Here is a 21,787-nt window from a genome sequence, read left to right as displayed (position 1 = left end):
TAGCGGACTTCTCAATTACGGGAGATGATAAGGGGAGCGGCGCATTATTTATGACGGCGGAGCTTATCTGAAATATTCGGGGGGAGGGCGTTTTTGAGGAACGACAGTGGAAGACGCCGCGCAAATAAATATACACGTATTCCCTTTCAATATCTAAGAAATATCTTCTCGGCGAAATATAGAACTTTATGTGCGTTTGGCTTTACGACGCGAATCCAGAATATATAAAAGTTTCAAACTGTCCTAAAGAAGAATAGAGTCGATTTATCAGCGCGCCGACTCCGTTGTTGCGTGAAAACTTTCTGTTTTAATAAAACAGTGAATTTTTACAGTGAGCTATTCGCGCTATTTCAGACGTCTACAGCACCTTCGCGCGCCCGAGCCAGATTGTCCTATCAATTTCTAGTCTCCCGGCGGAGAGGAGTCGCCCTTTCGCGAGGGCCTACGAGATTTCCTGGTCGCCAGAAAATGATAGTTACGACGTGGCCGTTATCAAAGTCGGTTAGTCCGCCGTGAAAAATCTCGTTTCACGGAACATATTCGCGTGAAAGAGCCAGTCGACGGTCTCGACTCCTCGGGCGATCGATCGCGTCAGCGGCAGCAGAAGCCTCGCAGGAGAGTCTTGAGAACGCTGGAACAGCGTGGCTGCAACCTCCTGCGTGTGGATTTAAAAAACTACAAAACGCGGGAGAGACGATCCGGTTGAGAGCTACCCGCGTTGAAAAACCCTTCTTGAACTCGTACGTTTTCGCGAGAACGCGAGGAGTTCGTTCCGTCAACAGGGCCCTCATCCTCTCCGATCGGGTCTGCGTGTCATCGCGCGCGCTTTCGCGACCGCCCGCGCCGCTTCGCAGAGGCGAGTGCAGGCTAACAGCTCTATCTGCATTTCCCACATTTTGGCACGCTATCGGAATACGAGCGGTATGTATGGCCGCAGGAAGTTGGCACTCCATATTGCCTCAACATCGCGGAATGCCGAGGTATTTACGTCGCTTATGTATACGAGCTCGTCGTATACCGGTCTCGAGACAGGCGAGATGTTTGGTCCGGGTTTGCATACGGCGTCGCACCGGCAGATCCCCCGGTAGCGAGGTACACTCGCGTTTATATGCACGTGCATGTGCGAATGTGCGAGCTCTCAGGCATCCCTGTGCCTGCAGTTTACGTACACGAAAGACACATGCCATTGTACGCGATGCGAGCGTGAGATTAGAATCGCCATTATAACCGCCTATCCGCCTGTCCATCTGGCCGCGTTCGAGGGATCTCATCTTGAGAATTGTGGATTCGGACTTGCGAATCTCGTGAGAAGAGGGAAACATTTTTCGATATGTAGACTTCTTCTCGCTTTCGCGAGAGGATCTACATGTGTAGAGTGGATATCGATTGTACTTGTCGACCTGTGAGAGATGATCGTTGGCTCGAAACACGATTGCGACGTTTAAGGGCATCCTAAAGCCGTCTGTTTTATCGACATTCTTTGTTAGAAGTAATCTTTTAATTGGCTTTATAGAAATGCAAGACTTCACGGAATTAAAGTACGCAGCGAAATCTAGACTATGCTGGTCGACTTTATATCAAAAACGAAAAGAACTTAAAAATTCTACTAATTTTTGGTACACTTAACAACATATCGTGCAATTAGGACTAAGATTAATAGCCTAGAAAAAAAGGTTACTTCTAATAAACGTCCAGAAATCCAAGTCTAGAAGAAGAGAAAAATTTTTCGGGAGAGGTCGCTGCCAAACATCTGTCAGATTGTCAGTAAAGCTATGGTGTCGACGATGTTAGAATTCGATCCAAAATCTCGGTCTGAGCAATGTGTAGCTAATAAAATTGCTGCTTTTTCGTAAAAGTTGCACATTGATTGGCTATAAATTTCTCAGGCCGAATTCTAGCATCGTGAACACGAACTCGATAACTGACGTTTTTAATTCTGTCTCCTATCTTATCGACACTGATCGAGTTCGCGGCAGGATTGTTCGCCGAACGGCACGGCGGCACGGCCGATTTCATGGCGGCGGACCAGAGAGTTGGAAAGAAGCGAGGAGAGAAACGCGGCCCGGTTTTTGCGAGCGAACTAATACAATTCTCATTATGTCGGTCAGATTTTATTCGGCCCTAGAGGAGGTCGTTTAAACCGCGCCATTTATCACGCGCTCCATTAATTAGGGCAACCTCGATCATATCACAGATAAACTGCCACGATTTATCCAGCCTACTCCCTCACCTTCCGCCACTTCCGCTCCGCGGCTCTTGTTATCTTCCTTCGGGTCACGAACGCGAAACCTCATCTCTGACCTTTAACTGCATCATCATTGAAATTAGAACTTGGGAACCGTTAATTCGCTACTCCTAAGTTCCAAGTTGAGAGGTCGCGGTCAAGGCTTAGCGAAACATTTTCTAGGTCGTACACGAGATCCATCTACTAAATGCAGATCAGGGGTACTCGATTGTTCACCGACTTTGGCAACAGTTTCTTAATTGGTTCGCTCCTAACGTCACGCGGCGTCGCGGTGAAACTATGACTCTGTTAGCGAGTTTAGGAATACCCGTTGTCGAGGCGGTTATCAATCGTAATTGCTTCCCGCGAGAGTCTCATTAATTCCCAGTAGTAACATCAGTCTATTAATTTCCCGTCTATCCGAAACAATCGTCGCCGGCGCAATGTTGCTTGCAATGTGCCCTTCGAAGGTTGAGCTTGCGAACTTTACGTGAGTACAATCTCGTGCCGAAATTGCCGGGACAAAACGACACGTGGAAACGTGATCGTGCCGTGAGGTTGGAGACCTAAATACGTCCCCAGCCATACAATTCCCAGGAATAAATACCCTCGGTTTCTTTACCTCTTTCGCAATATCCAGCAATGAAGCGATAAAACGTCGCTTGCGAAGGTAATATTCTCCTCTCTTTCTCTCCAAAACGAGAAAAGGAAAATAATTATCAGGGAAAATATGCAGAAGTTGATTAAACAAATGTGTACGAAATGTCAATGTGTGTTTTCAAACGCATTGGTAAATAAGTATTGCACAAAAATGGTATCAGGTTTGAGAAACGGGACTTCATTATGCCCGTTGAAAGTACCGTTGATGTACTTTGTACAAGGCCGAACTGTTAGTTTTTAATTTCGAGACCGAAAGATACGTCGATAAGCAATTTATTTTCAGTTTCTCGGCGGTTTAGCGCGGAAAAGTATTTTCCTACGAAAATTGAACGAGAGAGTTTCGTTGATGCAAAAGATACAGCTTATTTCTCGGAGAGATAGCGAGAATAGCCCCGTCCTTCGATATAAATATCTAATATCCGCTCCTTTCCTTCTTTGTCTCTCGCAGCAGGTAAACACCTTAAAATTTTTAATGCATTTGTTTGTCTTGATCGCGATTTTTTTTTGCGAAAATTCACGGTACATCATCTCGTTTGGTGTCAATTTCGATGAGATTTTAGTCGTGCCGTGAATAATCTCGGGGAGAAAAATATAAATAAACCGCACGCTCGTTGAGAGGAAAATAATTATATTGCAATTTTTATCGGGGAAAAAATATATGGAAGCGCAGGTCATGGATTATTCCTGTCTCGGAATAAAACTGCCGGCATAATATCAATCTATGTTTCCGTGTGATCGATTTACTACTTTTGTTTCGGGCCGCATTGAAGCTCACATATTTTATTCCTTTATGCTGGGAAAAATACAAATACCGCGATGTCCTTCGATAAATTTGTCGTTCTTGATGTATTCTTCGTATTTTATAAACGTAAAACATTTTGATGTACAAGTGACGAGATAAAATATACTTGACGATAAATAAATAGCGAATAATGTCAATAAATGAGAGAATAATATGTCGAAAGGAAACGAGAAAAGAATTATACAAACGTAATATTTAAGAGCATCGATACAGGTTTTAAGCTTCGGATTATAAAAGACATATTTTAAAACTCGAGGCAAATGAATCTCTTTTTATGTCCGCGCGAATAAGAGAGACTTGATTATAAGATTATCGTGTAAAATTATATTTATACATTTTTACTACGAACACGCGGGATAGAATTTATCGATCCGATGGAGCTAATAACAATTCCGCGGTAAGATTGGAGGAGCATAAAGGTCGTTATAATTTTTCACATTTCGTGATTCGTCGCTGTGCCGTGCCGTTTCCCTCGATATGCCACACACACATGTATAAAGTATTACATTATACGTGTGAGTGATAATACAGCGTGACATTTGCCTAGAAAGGCCGTGCCGTACCGAAAATGACGTTCAAAGAGTATGCGCAAACTAAATTTATCACAAAGTGGCGTGTCGTTTGATGCACGCTCTTCTAAAGCACATTCAATTTTCCGATGATAGACGGGTTAATTATGAACGTGGGTCTAATCCCAGTTTGGTGGTTAACGGCATTATTTTCGCGCTTAAAAAGAATTGACTGTTATAAAACGGCGCGCGTCACACTGACAGAAAAATATGTAGTATTTGAAACTATAATTGCATAGTAAATTAATTATAGCCAGGAATATCATTTTTATTACTATAGTAATTGTTACTATAATATTAGTAATAACAACCATACAGACACAGTAAGGCAACTATTTAAAAAAATTTACTATACAATATAAGCTTTTAACTATTGTTCTGTTAAAATATCCGGGTAATGAATAGTAAATTAGTTAATTATTTTTATATAGTAAATATCACAATTATAGTAAATTTAACTACATTTCTATCATCCACCTTATCACATGGTAAAAAAAAGTGAACTGGTTCGGAATGTCCTCATTGGAGAGACGCGCGGTATAAGACTTTCTCGTAAGAAGAAAACCGCATAGGGTGTTATAAATACAGATAATCTTTGAAAGAGGCTTTCTTGTACTATTCTTTACGAGTGCAAAGTGATGTAATCAATGAACATGAACGCAATGTACATATAATAAAAAGTGGGGAATATTACTTCCAATATAAATACGATTATTACTATTACATATAGTTATTCAAAATTTTACTTGTGGTTGTTATTGCAATATTTCTAGTACACCTTACTAAATTAAAAGCTCGTTTTGGTTTATGACAACCATATTAAGTTGCACGGGCTAATATTGTATCTATGAGAACTATAATATATTGTTAGGTCAATCATAACTTACGTAGTTGGAAGAATTATAAAAATGTGGTTGGCTCCTAAAATGACTATAAATAGCGAGATTGTGGTAACTGCAACCATATTTTTTCTGTCAGTGACGTCGATGGTAAGAAATTAGATTGAAATTTTATTAAATATACTTTGTATTAAATATACTTTATATTTTATATTTTTTTAAATAGATATTTATTAAAATAATTATATAGAAGAATACCAAAAAAGTCTCTTTTAAATATGAACTCACAAAATTGTATACGTATGGTTTTGTCTCTAACACTTATTCGAATCCTCGTTCGAATCATTTGAATAAGTCAAATAAAAATACAGAACAGATGTTTTATTTCGCACAAGTAGCAAATAAAAATGTAAGACACTTACCCCACGTTTTTCCCGCTGTTGCTCGATGCCTCCTTGGCCTGCTCCTCCTCTCAGATTTCCTTGTTGCACTCACACACTCGCGAAAATCCTCGATCGCGCGAAATTTCGGGCACTCCCGTACGCGATGTGAAATCCCGCGAAAAGCACGAAATATCATTAACAAACATCGCGTGACTTTCCGTCAAATTACTCAAGCTAATAACTTGCATTTTTGATTCGGAAGAATGGATAAATCACTTTTGAATTGCCGATATGAAACGCAACGCGAGCATCGGAAGCATAATCTGCGGTAAAGAAGTAGTTATTAGTCCGAAACGAAACGAGTTGTAGAAAGTTAATAATTATTCGAGGAACATTACTTGTTACTGATAAAGGTGTATAAATCAATAGTGTTTTATCCCTTTATTTATCGCGATCGAGTCTTGGAGACCGATAACGCAAAGGTAATACCACGCACGGAGCGACTCTCGCCACTGCTTGCCGGCTCGACATTCGGCGAGCGAGTGATTCCGCGGCGACCTTCGGCGTGACGTCGCACGATACCGCGCGGTAAGAAAAACAACATACGTAGAGAGTTCGTTGTCCTGCCTACGTAATTGAAAATTCTATGTTTTTCTATGTTTTTCTTGCTGCGCGGTATCGTACGATGTTACGCGGGCCTTTGTTAGGCGGAGGTCGCGATATCACTCGCTCGCCGAACGTCGAGCCGGCAAGCAGTGGCGAGAGTCGCTCCGTGCGTGGTATTTTTTACTCTTGCGTTATCGGTTTCCAAGACTCGATCGCGATGAATAAAGGGATAAAACACTATTGATTTGCACACCTTTACCAGTAACAAGTAATGTTCCTCGATTAATTATTAAGTTTCTACAACTCGTTTCGTTGCGGATTAATAACTACTTCTTTATCGCAGATTAATTTTCCGATGCTCGTGTTGCGTGTTATATCGGTAATTCAAAAGTGATTTATCCATTCTTCCGATTAAAAAATGCAAGTTATTAGTTTGAGTAATTTGTATGACGAAAAGTCACGCGATGTTTGTTAATGATATTTCGTGCGTTTCGCGGTATTTCCAATCGCGTACGGGAGTGCCGGAAATTTCGCGCGATCGAGGATTTTCGCGAGTGAGTGTGTGAGTGCAACAAGGAAATCTGAGAGGAGGAGCAGGCCAAGGAGGCATCGGGCAATAGCGGCAAAAACGTGAGGTAAGCTTACATTTTTATGTTATCTGTTACTTGTGCGAAATAAAGTATCTGTTCTGTATTTTTATTTGATTTATTTAAATGATTCGAACGAGGATTCGAATAAGTGTTAGAGACAAAACCATACGTATACAATTTTGTGAGTTCATATTCAAAAGAAAGACTTTTTCAGTATTCTATACAATTATTTTACTATAATAAATATCTATTTTAAAAAAGATAAAATATAAAGTATATTTAATACAATAATTTCGATTTTACATAATTATTCTATAATAATCATATACGTATTTGTATTGTTTCAGTTTATCATATATACCTAACGATGAATGTTCAACGCTGCTATTGCGAATCGTATCTGTAAGTGATAAATTACCTTTTATTTTAAATTGACGTTGCGCATACCAAGGGGGTAACCACTTAATGAAACAGTGTCTCCAAAATCATTATGAAATCCTTACGAAATCTCTATGTAATAGTTTTGCCTTCATTTTTAAGTTTCTTCACTTGTTAAACAATGAACATTAAATTTGAACATTTTCTCAACTTGTTTCTATTTTCCCAAAAGATTTACTTGTTTTAGTGAATATCCAAATATATATCGTAGTCCACGCGTATAACCGCGTATTATTATTTTCATAATATAACAGAAGTAGTTGCTATTAAGACAGTGAGTTGACACACCTTTGCGCGCAAATCTATAAGCAAACTTATAGTATACTTATTATATACTTATATATACTTATTAGTAAAATAAAAAAGAAATAATGTTTTGAGGAAATCTAACAGCCCTTAATAACGTCGCCCATTTTTAAACATGGACATAAGAAAATTATTTACAATTAGATGAAATTATTTGTAATCAGATGAAATCGTATGAAATCTAACGAAATGAAGTAATCAGTGGGACAACATTTTAGCTAGTGGTTACCCCCTTGGCACATACAATACCTTCTTTGCACGTATACAAATTTTTTTAAATACACAATGCCCAAATATAAGCAGCGCTTTGTAATTTCTATTATTATTAAATACGCCATGTTGCACGATATACACTTAGACTTGAGAGCAATTTCGGCAGTCAACGTAAGTCGTGCATCCATTAGACGTTCGTAAAATCTTCTCCCGACCATTAGATCCCTAATGGCTTTAATAGCCATTAACGTTTTCCTAATGCGCCGCACCTTAATTCGAAAGAAAAATTTGATTAATCGCACAAACATTGCGCCCCGCGCTTTAAGTTCATGAGCTGTAAAACTCAGTCGCGCGACTCTGGAAACGAATTCACGGTCGCAATCGTAAAAACGGAAGTGTAATTGGACGCGCAAAGAATTTACAGTGATTTATAGTTCCATCATGAAGATAAATTGTGAGAAAGAACGCACACAGTGCATTATAAAAAGTTGCGATGGCTCCTTTCCCGTCAGTAGGACAGCGTAATCTTTATTTTTTCGCCGGCCTCCTCGTACTTTCCCCGCATCCTTTTGACGACAAGTTACAGCGGGAAGGAAGAGGAATTTGCCACGTGCATCGCACATTCTTAAATTTATATTTCGAACGTGCTCTCTTGGTCTCTGAGTTTGCGCGGGCACCCTCGCTTTGTGCCCTCGCTGAATTTATTCAAGATTGAATCGCTACATTACATTCGGCGCTAGTCCGCGTTATGAGTAAACTTCCTGTCTGCTGATATCCGGGATAATATTAGATTTTTATTGTTCAACCTGAGACTTTTTTTATTTTCGCCGCGTACAATAAGATCAGGAGATGCGATGGCATCCCGCGCCAACTGTACCCCGCGATACATTGTATATTCTTTCCGGAGGCAACACGGGGGGAAAGAAAGATGTTTCAATAATATCAGTGCAATTAAAGTAAACGACATCAGTATTAAAGAATGAAAAACATTAGATCAGTGGACTTGATAATCTGGATTTAGTTGAATGCTTAAAATTAAAATCAATAGCAAATACAACTGAATTATTTACGTTTGCGGCAGCCCGTGACATCAACGTTTAATTCAAGCAATTTTTTTATTCAATAGCATTTCCCGTGTATATGATATTTTTATTACCGAATTTAAATGTATTAAATTAGAAAGGAATATATTTCCCGGAAAAGAGAGAGAGGGGGGTTACTTAGAGGTTACACATTTCTGTGTTCCTAGTCTAGCAAATTTTACTTACAGTACATAAGTTATGTGACATAACAGCACTGTGATATCGCGCGCGAGTTTGGTGTTAATCAAGAATAAGTTTCTCCACTTAAATGCATGTATAAAACTCATCGTACTTAACGCGATACAACAGGAAGCAATTATGTGGACGCGATTTCCAGAAATAATGACCGCACCCCTGTCTCGTGGCGAGATGATCAGTTCAAAAATTCATTAAAATTAAAATCAATAGCAAACACAATTGAGTGATAAATGTTTATGATGAACGGGTTATCGAGTCTGCAACTAATTGATTGGCGTTAGTCCAATTCTCGGATAAGATTTGATCGCTGTCAGCGCGAAGACGTTTTCTGCTTCTTCCGCTTTCAGGTTAATTCGGTTAATACAATTTGTTGGATTACGCCGGCGAATTTATACTTTATCGCTGTTGAAAAAGGTATTTTAATGGAACAATTCCAGACGCCTTCTTACATTAATATTTGCAGCTGGACGACGGGGCTCCCTCGGTGCCTCGGCATTCCTCTCGCCGCGGACGTTTCCGCGGAAAAGCTTTCTTCTGCGAGAATAACTCCTGTCAAACTTGGCGAAACAACTAGTTTCAAACGTTAACGAGTCGTAATTATTACATGAACGCGTGCGTTGCTGTGCAGGAAACAGATTGTTATGACTTTGTTTTTTCCTGAAATTGCGAGTACTTTTTCCGCGTAAAATTAATGACCCGTTTCATCTGCAAGTTCATATTAAATGAGACAGAAAGGGAATTGCGTTTAATGCTGTCACGCACAAAAACGTTGATGCAGCAAACCGTAAAATTCGCCGCGACAAGCTTGAGAGAGTTGGCTTGCGCGCATTCGAATTGTTGTAAAACTGTTCTCAAAATTTATGGCTTTCGCCGAGCACGTGTATATACATGTCCGTTACGTAACTACTGCTATTGTTCGATTCGTGGCGGACATCTTTGCCGATAAAGCATGTGAAATATTAACGCTTCCGGTCGAAGCTTTACATTACCTGAATTTTTGCGAGGATTTTCGCAAGAATATCGGGATAAAACTCGTCAACAGCATAACACATTTATTATCGTTGCACGGAGAGATATTTCTCTTAAAATTTGTCCTGAAAATTATGTGATCGTGGGAACAAATGAAACTTTTTGTAAATTTTACCACACATTTTACTAGTGGAGGAAAGTTCTCTATTATGAGATAGGGTTCTAATATGAGATAGTAGGTTTTTAACGTCCAAATTTAACAACAAATCTTTTTTTTCGCAACAATTACATCTAACAATCAATTTCAACCAATTCTTGAGGCATTTATATTTCTCACAACCTCATTTAGTACAAAAATAAGACAATATTAAAATAAAATCAATAATTCTTACTCTCCTCTATCGAATTAAAAAAGATTTATTTACTATATTGAATAACTTATATAAATGTAAGTTTATATTCTTGCATTTAGAATAAATTTTTTCTCCAACTTGGCACCACGATATTCGATAAAAGACGATACGTACTATCATTTTATTCTAGATTGTAGAATTTTTTATTTGAAATTTGATTGATTAGTAAATTTAACTACATTTCTATCATCCACCTTACTAATCACATGGTAAAAAAAAGTGAACTGGTTCGGAATGTCCTCACTAGAGAGACGCGCGGTATAAGACTTTCTCGTAAGAAGAAAACCGCATAGAGTGTTATAAATACAGATAATCTTTGAAAGAGGCTTTCTTGTACTATTCTTTACGAGTGCAAAGTGATGTAACCAATGAACATAGTGAACGCAATGTACATATAATAAAAAGTGGGGAATATTACTTCCAATATAAATACGATTATTACTATTACATATAGTTATTCGAAATTTTACTTGTGGTTGTTATTGCAATATTTCTAGTACACCTTACTAAATTAAAAGTTCGTTTTGGTTTATGACAACCATATTATAAGTTGCACGGGCCAATATTGTATCTATGAGAACTACAATATAATATATTGTTAGGTCAACCATAACGTAGTTGGAAGAATTATAAAAATGTGGTTGGCTCCTAAAATGACTATAAATAGCGAGATTATGGTAACTGCAACCGTATTTTTTCTGTCAGTGCAGTGACGTCGATGGTAAGAAATTAGATTGAAATTTTATAATCTCCACCGCTGAAGCGCGGACAGATACGCGTTGCGGGATACAGTCAATACCAGATGCGATTCCAATCAGAATAACAGAGTTGCGATGCATTAAGCGTCGCGTGAAATTGGCGGCGTTATTGTTGAACTTTCCAACAAGCAGCGTCATACAGAGTTCAACTGATCGCATGAATCACTGTCCCGAGCATCTTGTCAAACTATAATAACTTGGGGATTGCCGTTACGTCTGTACAAGCAATTGGCCCGTAGATTTTATAAAGCTTTAGTGGCTAAATAACTTGGTCACGCCCAGAAAAAAGATTTAGTTAGGTTAAAGTGGTTAAACAAATGAGATAATTTCAAATTATATTTCTTTGAACCTAAATTTGTAAAACATATTTGCTAGATTTGAAGAAATAGATATGAATTCTCTTGGAAATTCCAGTTGCAATTAAATAAAATTTTGGTTAAGGTAAAGAAATCACTTTTTTTTTAATCAAAGTCTAGTAAGGTCCAAATTTTGACAAATTTGTTTGATTTCAAAGAAACTTTTTCCAGGTGCAAGTTTAACGTTATTGTTTCTGAATTTTTTATTACTCTCCTGACAATTACGCAGATACTTTAGCAAAATTGTGACTTTGCGACAGGATTAAGCGTATTTCGTTTAAGCTCCGAATTCTTTGGCCTATTTTCCATAGAAAATGTTGAGAGAGCTTATTATTTATCACAGTCTTACAAGGTCTTTTAATTATTATGTACTCTCGTAATTACGCTTTAAATTAAAATTCTCTTACATAGAATTTATTTAACAATAATTTGAAAACCTGATTTTATTGTGGACTGATAACAATTGAAAATTTATAGACGCTTCGTCGTTTTTCAAAAGAAAAATCGACACGCAGACATTTAATTCTTTAATGTATTCTTATCTCATCGTAAGTAATTTTTCCCTTTCTAAAAAAGAGATGTTACCGGCGTGAATGTCGTTAATATCGAACAGTTAAGACCTCTTTTCCGCGATGCCGATTGGTTTTCTCGAAGTGCGATCTGCTTTACTTCTCTTTTAGATTCGTGTCATGCTTCACTTCGCATGTGAATTTTGACAGTTGTGAAAAAATATACTTAAAGAAAGTTAGAGACTAAACAAGAAGTTAAAGAAAAAGAAGTTAAAGTTAAATATATAATTGGGTGAGGGAGAATGAAAGAAATTCTTATTCTTCTAATGAAATACAACTAGTCTTCTTTTTAAAAAGGTATATAAGAGATTTAATTATTGACGCTGTTCCGCGATGCTAATTTTCTCGCTTGGCTTTGTACCGCGAGTAGCTGTCAGCGCGGAGATCATGTAACATGTATTTTGACAGTGCGTCAACGTCAGATTACATCTTCTTCACATGAAGAAAATCTTAATGCGTAAAGATCACGAATAAATATAAATTAAAACCAAATAGCGCGCGCAATGCTATTTCTAATAAAGTATTTAGTGCCAACTTATATTATTATTAAAGTAAATAATTCGACAATGATTATATATATTATTAATATTATTATATTATTTATATTATTTAATTTGTCGCGTTCGCGACGAGTACGGGAAGAAACCGCGATCGCTTTCTGTGAACAATCGGTGATCGATATCGCGTGATCGCTGAATCCTCGCGATTCGCACTCAATGCTCGGTTAACCGCACCCACAGAAAAAAATTCCGGATCCAATGCTATTACACTTCAATGTATCATAAAATAGGATCGATATAGCGCCAATCATATTTATTATAGAGGAAGGAATATTTTAATCTTGAATGGAAAATTCTAAAATCTAGAATAAAATGACAGTACGTATCGTCTTTTGTCGAATATCGTGATGCCAAGACGGAGGGGAAATTTATTTTAAACGCAAGAATATATAAACTTACATTTATATAAGTTACTCTCGTCTCAATATAGTAAGTCAATCTTTTTTAATTCGATAGAGGAGAATAAGAGTTATTGATTTTATTTTGATATTGTCTTATTTTTATACTAAATGTGGTTGTGAGAAATATAAATGCGTCAAGAATATATTTTTACCAGTAACAGAAATCCTTTCTGCGCGACAAGACAGAGTTAATCGTTAATTTAATTAATACCAATAAGTCCGCAGAATGATATGCAAAACGTAGTAACAATCACGGAACGAAGTAATGTAAAATATTAAGTATAGTATAGAATTTTCAATTTCGTAGGTGGGACAACGAACTCTCAACGTTCGTTGTTGTTTTTTGCATGTTTTTCTCCTCGTGCGCTATCGTACGATACCGCGCGGCAAGAAAAACATAGAAAAACATCGAATTTTCAATTACGTAGGACAACGAACTCTCTACGTATGTTGTTTTTCTTACCGCGCGGTATCGTGCGACGTCACGCCCGAAGGTCGCCGCGCATCACTCGCTCGCCGAACGTCGTGCCGGCAGGCAGCATCGCAAGTCGCTCCGTGCGTCGTATTACTTTCGCGTTATCGATTTCCAAGACGCGATCGCGACGAATTTGGAGATAAAACGCTATTGATTTGTACACGTATATTATTAACAAGTAACGTTCATCGACTAAATATTAGATTTTACGGGACTAACTCATCTAATTGTAAGATATGAAGGCGAACCGTGGTACTTTGTCGCGATCACATCTCGTTTACGCACCGCGCTTTTAAATTATCTGTCGATTTTGCGTAATCTGTTTCATTGTCGGGAAAGGAGAAAGAAATTTGTATAGCTCTGTCGTTCTTCGCAACTCGAACAGGCAGGGTGTAGAGAAAGTCGCTTATCGCGCGTTATTACATTATGTAAGTGTAATCGAAAATTATCTTGACTAACTATTGCAATTAATAACAACTATCGCCGAAGGTTTCGCTCACATAATTCACTTGGAGGATTAGACTAAATGACAATAAAGATTGTAAAATATCGTTTCGTTGCGGGCTCATAACTACTTCTTTGCCGCAGATTATTCTTGGATTCCGATGCTCGCGTTGCGTTGTACATCGCTAATTTGAAAGTGAAAGTCATACGATACTTGTTAATAATATTTCGTGCGTCTCGCGGTATTTCAAATCGCGTACGGGAGTGCCCGAAATTTCGCGCGATCGAGGATTTTCGCGAGTGAGTGTGTGAGTGCAGCAAGGAATCTGAGAGGAGGAGCAGGCCAAGGAGGCATCGGGCAACGACGCAGCAATCGTAAGGTGAGTGTTTTACATTTTCATATTATTTGCTACTTGTGCAAAATGAAGCATTTGTGCTCTGTTTTTGTTCGTTCAAATAATTCGAACGAGGATTTGAATAAGTGTTACGGACAAAACCAAACGTATAAAATTTCGCGAGTTTATATTTAAAAGGCAGACTTATTTTAATAAATACCTACTTTAAAAAAGATAAAATATAAAGTATATTTAATACAATAATTTCGATTTTACATAATTATTCTATAATAATCGTATACGTATTTGTATTGTTACAGTTTATCATATATACCTAACGATGAATGTTCAACGCTGCTATTGCGAATCGTATCTGTAAGTGATAAATTACCTTTTATTTTTAATTGACGTTGTGCATACCAAGGGGGTAACCACTTAATGAAACAGTGTCTCCAAAATCATTACGAAATCCTTACGAAATCTCCATGTAATAGTTTTGCCTTCATTTTCAACTTTCTTCACTTGTTAAACAATGAACATTAAATTTGAACATTTTCTCAACTTGTTTCTATTTTCCCAAAAGATTTACTTGTTTTAGTGAATATCCAAATAGATATCGTAGTCCACGCGTATAACCGCGTATTATTATTTTCATAATAAGACTGAAGTAGTTGCTATTAGGACAATGAGTTGACACACCTTTGCGCGCAAATCTATAAGCAAATACTTATTAGTAAAATCAAAAAGAAATAATGTTTTGAGAAAATCTAACAGCCCTTAATAACGTCGCCCATTTTTAAACATGGACATAAGAAAATTATTTGCAATTAGACGAAATTATTTGCAATTAGATGAAATTATTTGTAATCAGATGAAATCGTATGAAATCTAATGAAATGAAGTAATCAGTGGGACAACATTTTAGCTAGTGGTTACCCACTTGGCGCATACAATACCTTCTTTGCATGTGTACAAATTTTGAAAAATACACAATGCCCAAATATAAGCAGCGCTTTGTAATTTCTATTACTATTATATACGCCAGTTGCACGATATATGCTTAGACTTGAGAGCAATTTCGGCAGTCAACGTAAGTCGTGCATCCATTAGACGTTCGTAAAATGTTCTCCCGACCATTAGATCCCTAATGGCTTTAATAGCCATTAACGTTTTCCTAATGCGCCGCACCTTATTTCGAAAGAAAAATTTGATTAATCGCATAAACATTGCGCCCCGCGCTTTAAGTTCATGAGCTGTAAAACTCAGTCGCGTGACTCTGGAAACGAATTCACGGTCGCAATCGTAAAACCGGAAGTGTAATTGGACGCACAAAGAATTTGCAGTGATTTATAGTTCCATCATGAAGATAAATTGTGAGAAAGAACGCACACAGTGCATTATAAAAAGTTGCGATGGCTCCTTTCCCGTCAGTAGGACAGCGTAATCTTTATTTTTTCGCCGGCCTCCTGGTACTTTCCCCGCATCCTTTTGACGACAAGTTACAGCGGGAAGGAAGAGGAATTTGCCACGTGCATCGCACATTCTTAAATTTATATTCCGAACGTGCTCTCTTGGTCTCTGAGTTTGCACGGGCACCCTTGCATTGTGCCCTCGCTGAATTTATTCAAGATTGAATCGCTACATTACATCCGGCGCTATTCCGCGTTATGAGTAAATTTCCTGTCTGCTGATATCCGGGATAATATAAGATTTTTATTGTTCTACCTGAGACTTTTTTTATTTTCGCCGCGTACAATAAGATCAGGAGATGCGATGGCAACCCGCGCCAACTGTACCCCGCGATACATTGTATATTCTTTCCGGAGGCAACACGGGGGGAAAGAAAGATGTTTCAATAATATCAGTGCAATTAAAATAAACGACATCAGTATTAAAGAATGAAAAACATTAGATCAGTGGTCTTAATAATCTGGATATTTAGTTGAATGCTTAAAATTAAAATCAATAGCAAATACAACTGAGTGAATTATTTACGTTTGCGGCAGCCCGTGACATCAACGTTTAATTCAAGCAATTTTTTTTATTCAACAGCATTTCCCGTGTATATGATATTTTTATTACCCAATTTAAATGTATTAAGTTAGAAAGGAACATATTTCCCGGAAGAGAGAGAAGGGGGTTACTTAGAGGTTACACATTTCTGTGTTCCTAGTCTAGCAAATTTTACTTACAGCATATAAGTTATGTGACATAACAGCACTGTGCTATTTTATATTAGGTGCCTATCCCATAATAGGAGACTTTCTTCTAATTATACGTAGCATACATTTTATTGGTAAAACGTAGGGTAAAATTTCAAAAGACTCTTACACAGAACAAAAAGAATATTCTTCTTTTGAAAATATGTTTAGTTTCGACGTGAAATGAGATTATCTTGCGTCAAAGCAACAGAAACTTACTTGAATGAAGCAATTTTATATAATTCAATCAAGAATGATTTTATTGTCAAAATAATTATATGTATTCTTGAAGTAACAATTGCATTATTTAAATAAGATCATAATATAGTTGGAATGTAAGATTATTAAATGCTTCTAAAAAGATGAGATTGTTGCGTATGTACGAAACAACGAACGCGTTAATTTGACCATACAAGAGTTGATCCGACACTTTCTTTTTTTCGGTGTACACACTTTCAGAAAGGATTTCTGTTACCGAGATAAAAATATTCTTGAGGCATTTATATTTCTCACAATCTCATTTAGTACAAAAACAAGACAATATTAAAATAAAATCAATAATTCTTACTCTCCTCTATCGGATTAAAAAAGATTGACTTACTATATTGAGTAACTTATATAAATGTAAGTTTATATTCTTGCGTTTAGAATAAATTTCCCCGCCGTCTGGGCACCACGATATTCGACAAAAGACGATACGTACTATCATTTTATTCTAGATTGTAGAATTTTTTATTTGAGATAAAAATATTCCTTTCTCTATAATAAATATGATTGGCGCTATATCGATCCTATTTTATGATACATTGAAGTGCAATAGCATTGGATCCGGAAATTTTTTTCTGTGGGTTTTTCAAATAAGTGCCGTGCTGTCCCGCGACCATGTGACTTTTAAGATGAAATTTAGGAGGAGATTCTATTCGTGTCGTGAAATAAAATTCGCTTTCGATGTAACATAACGTGATGAAAATTGCAGGATTGAATAAACGCTGTACATAATTATGGTGCCTTTACTTAACGTAATATGACTGGCGGGCGCAGTTCGAAGCTGTTCGCGTACCCTGCCATGTACTCTGCTTTATCCGGATCCGGCGCAAAAGGATACACGTTACAAAGTTTTACGTGCGCGGCATACAGTACACTCTGTTACTCCCGTAGAAAAACGTGTAGACTGATACACGTGGTAATTTTTTCCGAGCTTATAAAAGCGACATTACCTCCCACACGTATCTTGCTCGCGTCTTCCTTCCGGGGCCACACTTGCAATATTTTTCGCACTCCGGGCTCCGGATATAATAATCCGGCAGAGAAATATTGTCAGCCAAGTATGCGCGCGTGTCGGAAGTATTAAATTCCGCATAACTCGGACGGGAGAGAAGCCCAGTGTTATATTTATTATATTATACAGCAGTGAAATCGCTATTTAATAAGCGCATCCGACCGTGGCATATAACGTATACTTTAGACTTTTACCTCAGTCATTTATAATTTGCGTTCGCTAAAGAATGTATGGAATATGCGTTTTACATAAAGCGCCGCGTCGGCGACGCGGTTCACCGTCGATTACGGGAATAAAGTTGGGCTTTTTCCGAAATTTAATATCCTTCGCGAGGGAAACGCGTATGAAAAATAATAAAAAAATACATATGTATATGTAAACAAGCGTTGTCGGCGCATTATATTTCCCGGAAGATAGATCGCTCTCTTTCTCACAAGACGGATTACGCCGGAGAATAATAGCGATAATGTGCGAACCGCGAATGGACTCAATCGAGTGAATATCATCGAGCTTTCACTCGCAGAATCCGCTCACTTTTTGAAATCCGCGCTCTCATCCTTTTCCCCGCGTCCGTTTCAGGACTTTTCTCGTAGATTTTCTGAAACTTGTTTTCACTGTAAACGGCATTATATCTCCGGCAACGGAATCTTCCCTGTTTCCATGGAAGTTCAATTTAGACTCGGGCGAGTCTCATTTTGAAATTTCGCACCGTTAAATGCCGCGGTATAACGGAACTTTACAGCCTCTCACGCTCAATGCTCCGTATGATTATTAAAAACGTAACAAGAGAGTTTTTTTCTTCATATACCCACAGCAAACATTTCCGGATCCAATGCATTTCAATGTATCATAAAATAGGATCGATGTAGCGTCAATCATATTTATTATAGAAAAAGGAATATTTTAATCTTAAATGACAAATTCTAAAATCTAGAAGAAAATGTTAGTACGTATCGTCTTTTGTCGAATATCGTGGTGCCAAGTTGGAGGAAAAATTTATTGTAAACGCAACAATATATAAACTTACATTTATATAAGTTACTCAATATATTAAATCAATCTTTTTTAATTCGATAGAGGAGAGTAAGAATTATTGATTTTATTTTGATGTTGTCTTATTTTTATACTAAATGAGGTTATTTATCTCGGTAACAGAAATCCTTTCTGAGGATGCAACCGCGGTTCGTATCGCAGAAATTTCCCTCGAAATTACCGATTCAAGTATAATAAAAATATAGCGACGCGGTGTACAGTTTCTGCTTCCCCGCGGCTTTGAACTCAAGTTTCTCACATTACGGTCCAGGTAGCGGGTCGGCGTTATTTGTCGAAAACATTTTGACATTGAAATGACGACAAGTAACGCCAGCTTGCCGCCTGGAGTCTCCTCTCACGACGTACGAGATATCGCAGAAAAGTTTGAACGGAACCACCTGCTGTTGCTGTTAATAAGCCACTAAGACTGTTCGTAATTGTCTTTCTTTACTTCCGCGGAGGACACTTTACCACTTGTGAATGTGATTTTATCTTTTCGTAGTTCTCTCTTAATTAACACACGAAGACACACATTTGCGAGTCCACTTAAATACCGGCGTTACCTTCTCGTTAACCCAGATCACTAATGTGGATTTATCCGGTGGTACGTCAGAGCGGCGGTAACGAGAAAATGTGATCTTGTTCAATCCAATTTGATCGGCTAACTAAATATAATCAAGTCACGGTTTATTAATTGTAACACTCTTGTTCTGCAGTTCTATACTCTAATTAATATTAAAATTCTCTCGCATAACTCTCCCAGCGCACTTACTCTATGCTAAATTTTTAAAGGCGATCTAGCCTCGATGGAAATTTTCACTGGCTGTAATGCCTCATGCGCAACTTTTGAATATTTAAATTTAAATTTAATTTACGTAATAACGTTCAGTTCACGTATGGGCGTATATGAGTTAATTAAGAGATCTACACCCGCGAGAATTTATCAGTGCTTTTCAATTTTCCATGTTGAATAATATTGAATAAATCTGCAATCGGTTTAAAATTTTTGCAATTAAATACAAAATCCAAATTTCACAATGCAAAGCTATTTCTTCCACAAACGGAGGAGTTGCCCCAAATTTGATTTGCGAGCTGATTGTGCTTAAAGATATTTCTTTTACAAACGAAGAGATAAATATATGGAAAAACCTTTCATTATCCCGGCGCTTTTACGGATTATGACAGCTGCACTTCTGCCGTTTAATTAACTGCGTCTAACAGAGAAGAAAATCCTGTTACGCAGTTGATTAATTGGCGGTTGTCTGGAATAATTAAAATGCAGGAATGATTAAAGGGGCTCCAAACTATTTACGAGAAAGTTGAAACAGACTCTTGCTCTCTCGTTATTTCACGCTTAGAATATGAACCAGTGGAGTACATTTCCAGTATGCTTTTGACGCCACGCGATAAACTGTCGCTGCTACTTCGCGTCATACCGCTCGCTAATTGCGACCTAGACACGGGACGGAAGCGTGGGCGTTGGCAAATAAGAGCGGGAAATATTGATGAGTGCAGAACTAGCGCCGGTGGTTTGAGCGCGAGAGTCAAGAGATCGGGAAAAAGTGTAAGGCGGTGGTTCGCGCGACATGGAGGGAAAAATAAATGTGAAACATCGCTTGCGCCGTGAGCGAACGAAAATGCTTTTACTGATACGTGTATTAAAGCCGACGTATTCTCTCATTTTGGAGGCGAGCAAACGTTACGAGGATTTTACTGCACTTTCTCGCCAATTTAGTTCATCCGGCCGTGATTAATTCAGTAATGGAACTTGAATGTTCCTGACAGTCGGGGGATAATTTTCTCGCATTGCACGATTATTTGATAAAGTAATAACACACGCGAAGCTTATAGTTTTAATATACGCGCACCTTAGTTCTTTGATACAGTCATGTGGTTACGGCTGCGAGTAAAATTTCTTGCTTAGAAGCGATGACTGTTCCCGTGCACGATCCCATGTACGGAGAGTATGATTTACGGCGGGAACTTTCGACAACTTTCAAAAAGCATTCCGAAAGCGCAACAATGTGAGTTGCAGACTGTGTGCTGCGCAGAAGTTTGAAAGTATTTGTAACACAATGGCATTAGAGTTCCCTAAGAATTATGATAATACGTGTAAATCGTTGGGCGTAGATTTTACATTAACATTTTGTCTCACGGACAGTTTATCGCGCCGGGAGTATACAGTGGAAACTCCATATTTACGCACTCGATATTCGCGCGCTTTGTATGCTCTCGATTCGGTATTTGTAAATATTTTTCCCGCCTGTTATTATTTTCCAAATTTGTTTATTTGTGAGAACTTACTGAAAATAACCGAGATAATAACGGAGAAGTAAAACAAAATTTCGAGCGTTTTCATTTTAATGTGCAATAAGTAGTTTTCACAGGAGAGAGAAGTAATTGTGATTTTTTTATAAAATAAAATAAATGGGAAACTACGTGTTTTCACTTTAATGCAAGTAGTTTTCACAGGAGAGAGAGAGAGAGAGAGAGAGAGAGAGAGGTAATTCTGTTTTTTTTAAATAAAATAAGATAAATGGAAAACTATGTGCGCGAAAAATAATAAGCTTTTTCTTTACACAATTCACTTTTCTGTACGCTTCTCCTTTGCATATTTACTGTGTCATTTAGCGGAATTAATTTCATTAATACTTTTAGGTTTCGCCAACGTCGCTTAGCTTTAACCTCAGCCTTGTATTGTATTTTGCCTCATTCTAAGGGGACCGTTAGAGACAAAGGATGAATTAATTTACAGGTCTAAAGTTAAGCGAACGTTGGTGAAGCCGGATCTTGCTACACTTGATCTCACAATCAGTTTAGTAAACGAATTCGCGTATCAATATCGGGGATACGCAAGAGTTTCTTCTCTTGCCAAGGGGGCTTCTGGCATCAAAGATCTAACGGGTCTGGGGTTAGATTAGATCTTTTTTTATTCGGAGAAAACCTTTCCCTCCCTGGAAAATGTGGACGCCACAAGAAAAAGCCGTCGTTGCGACATGGCACACATGTGAAATCGTCACGTTGCGATGGCGCGTTATTTATCACCAAAGGGCCCCGATGAATAATCGTTACGCACGTTGGTACA

At 37.9% G+C, this 21,787-nt stretch overlaps 1 protein-coding gene across 2 annotated transcripts in view; it reads right to left on the bottom strand.

Moving 5' to 3' along the window:
* LOC105568686 overlaps positions 1 to 21,787 on the bottom strand; it is a 59,404-nt gene that overhangs the window by 19,405 nt on the left and 18,212 nt on the right. Inside the window, exon 1 of one of the 2 annotated variants that reach the window (XM_012024544.1) lies at positions 5,517 to 5,771. The exons of the other annotated variant lie outside the window; for it this stretch is intronic. Within the exon in view, the coding sequence (XP_011879934.1) occupies positions 5,517 to 5,673 (157 nt within the window). The 5' untranslated portion in view covers positions 5,674 to 5,771. Of the gene's footprint in view, positions 1 to 5,516; positions 5,772 to 21,787 lie in introns of those variants that run through there. 2 annotated transcript variants of the gene reach the window in all.

Source organism: Vollenhovia emeryi, unplaced genomic scaffold (genome assembly GCF_000949405.1).
Source record: "Vollenhovia emeryi isolate VEMERY1.0 unplaced genomic scaffold, V.emery_V1.0 DF939128.1, whole genome shotgun sequence".
Taxonomy (NCBI): Eukaryota; Metazoa; Arthropoda; class Insecta; order Hymenoptera; family Formicidae; genus Vollenhovia; species Vollenhovia emeryi.
The sequence above is the reverse complement of the archived record's forward strand: the minus strand, read 5'-3'. Positions and strand labels throughout refer to the sequence as shown.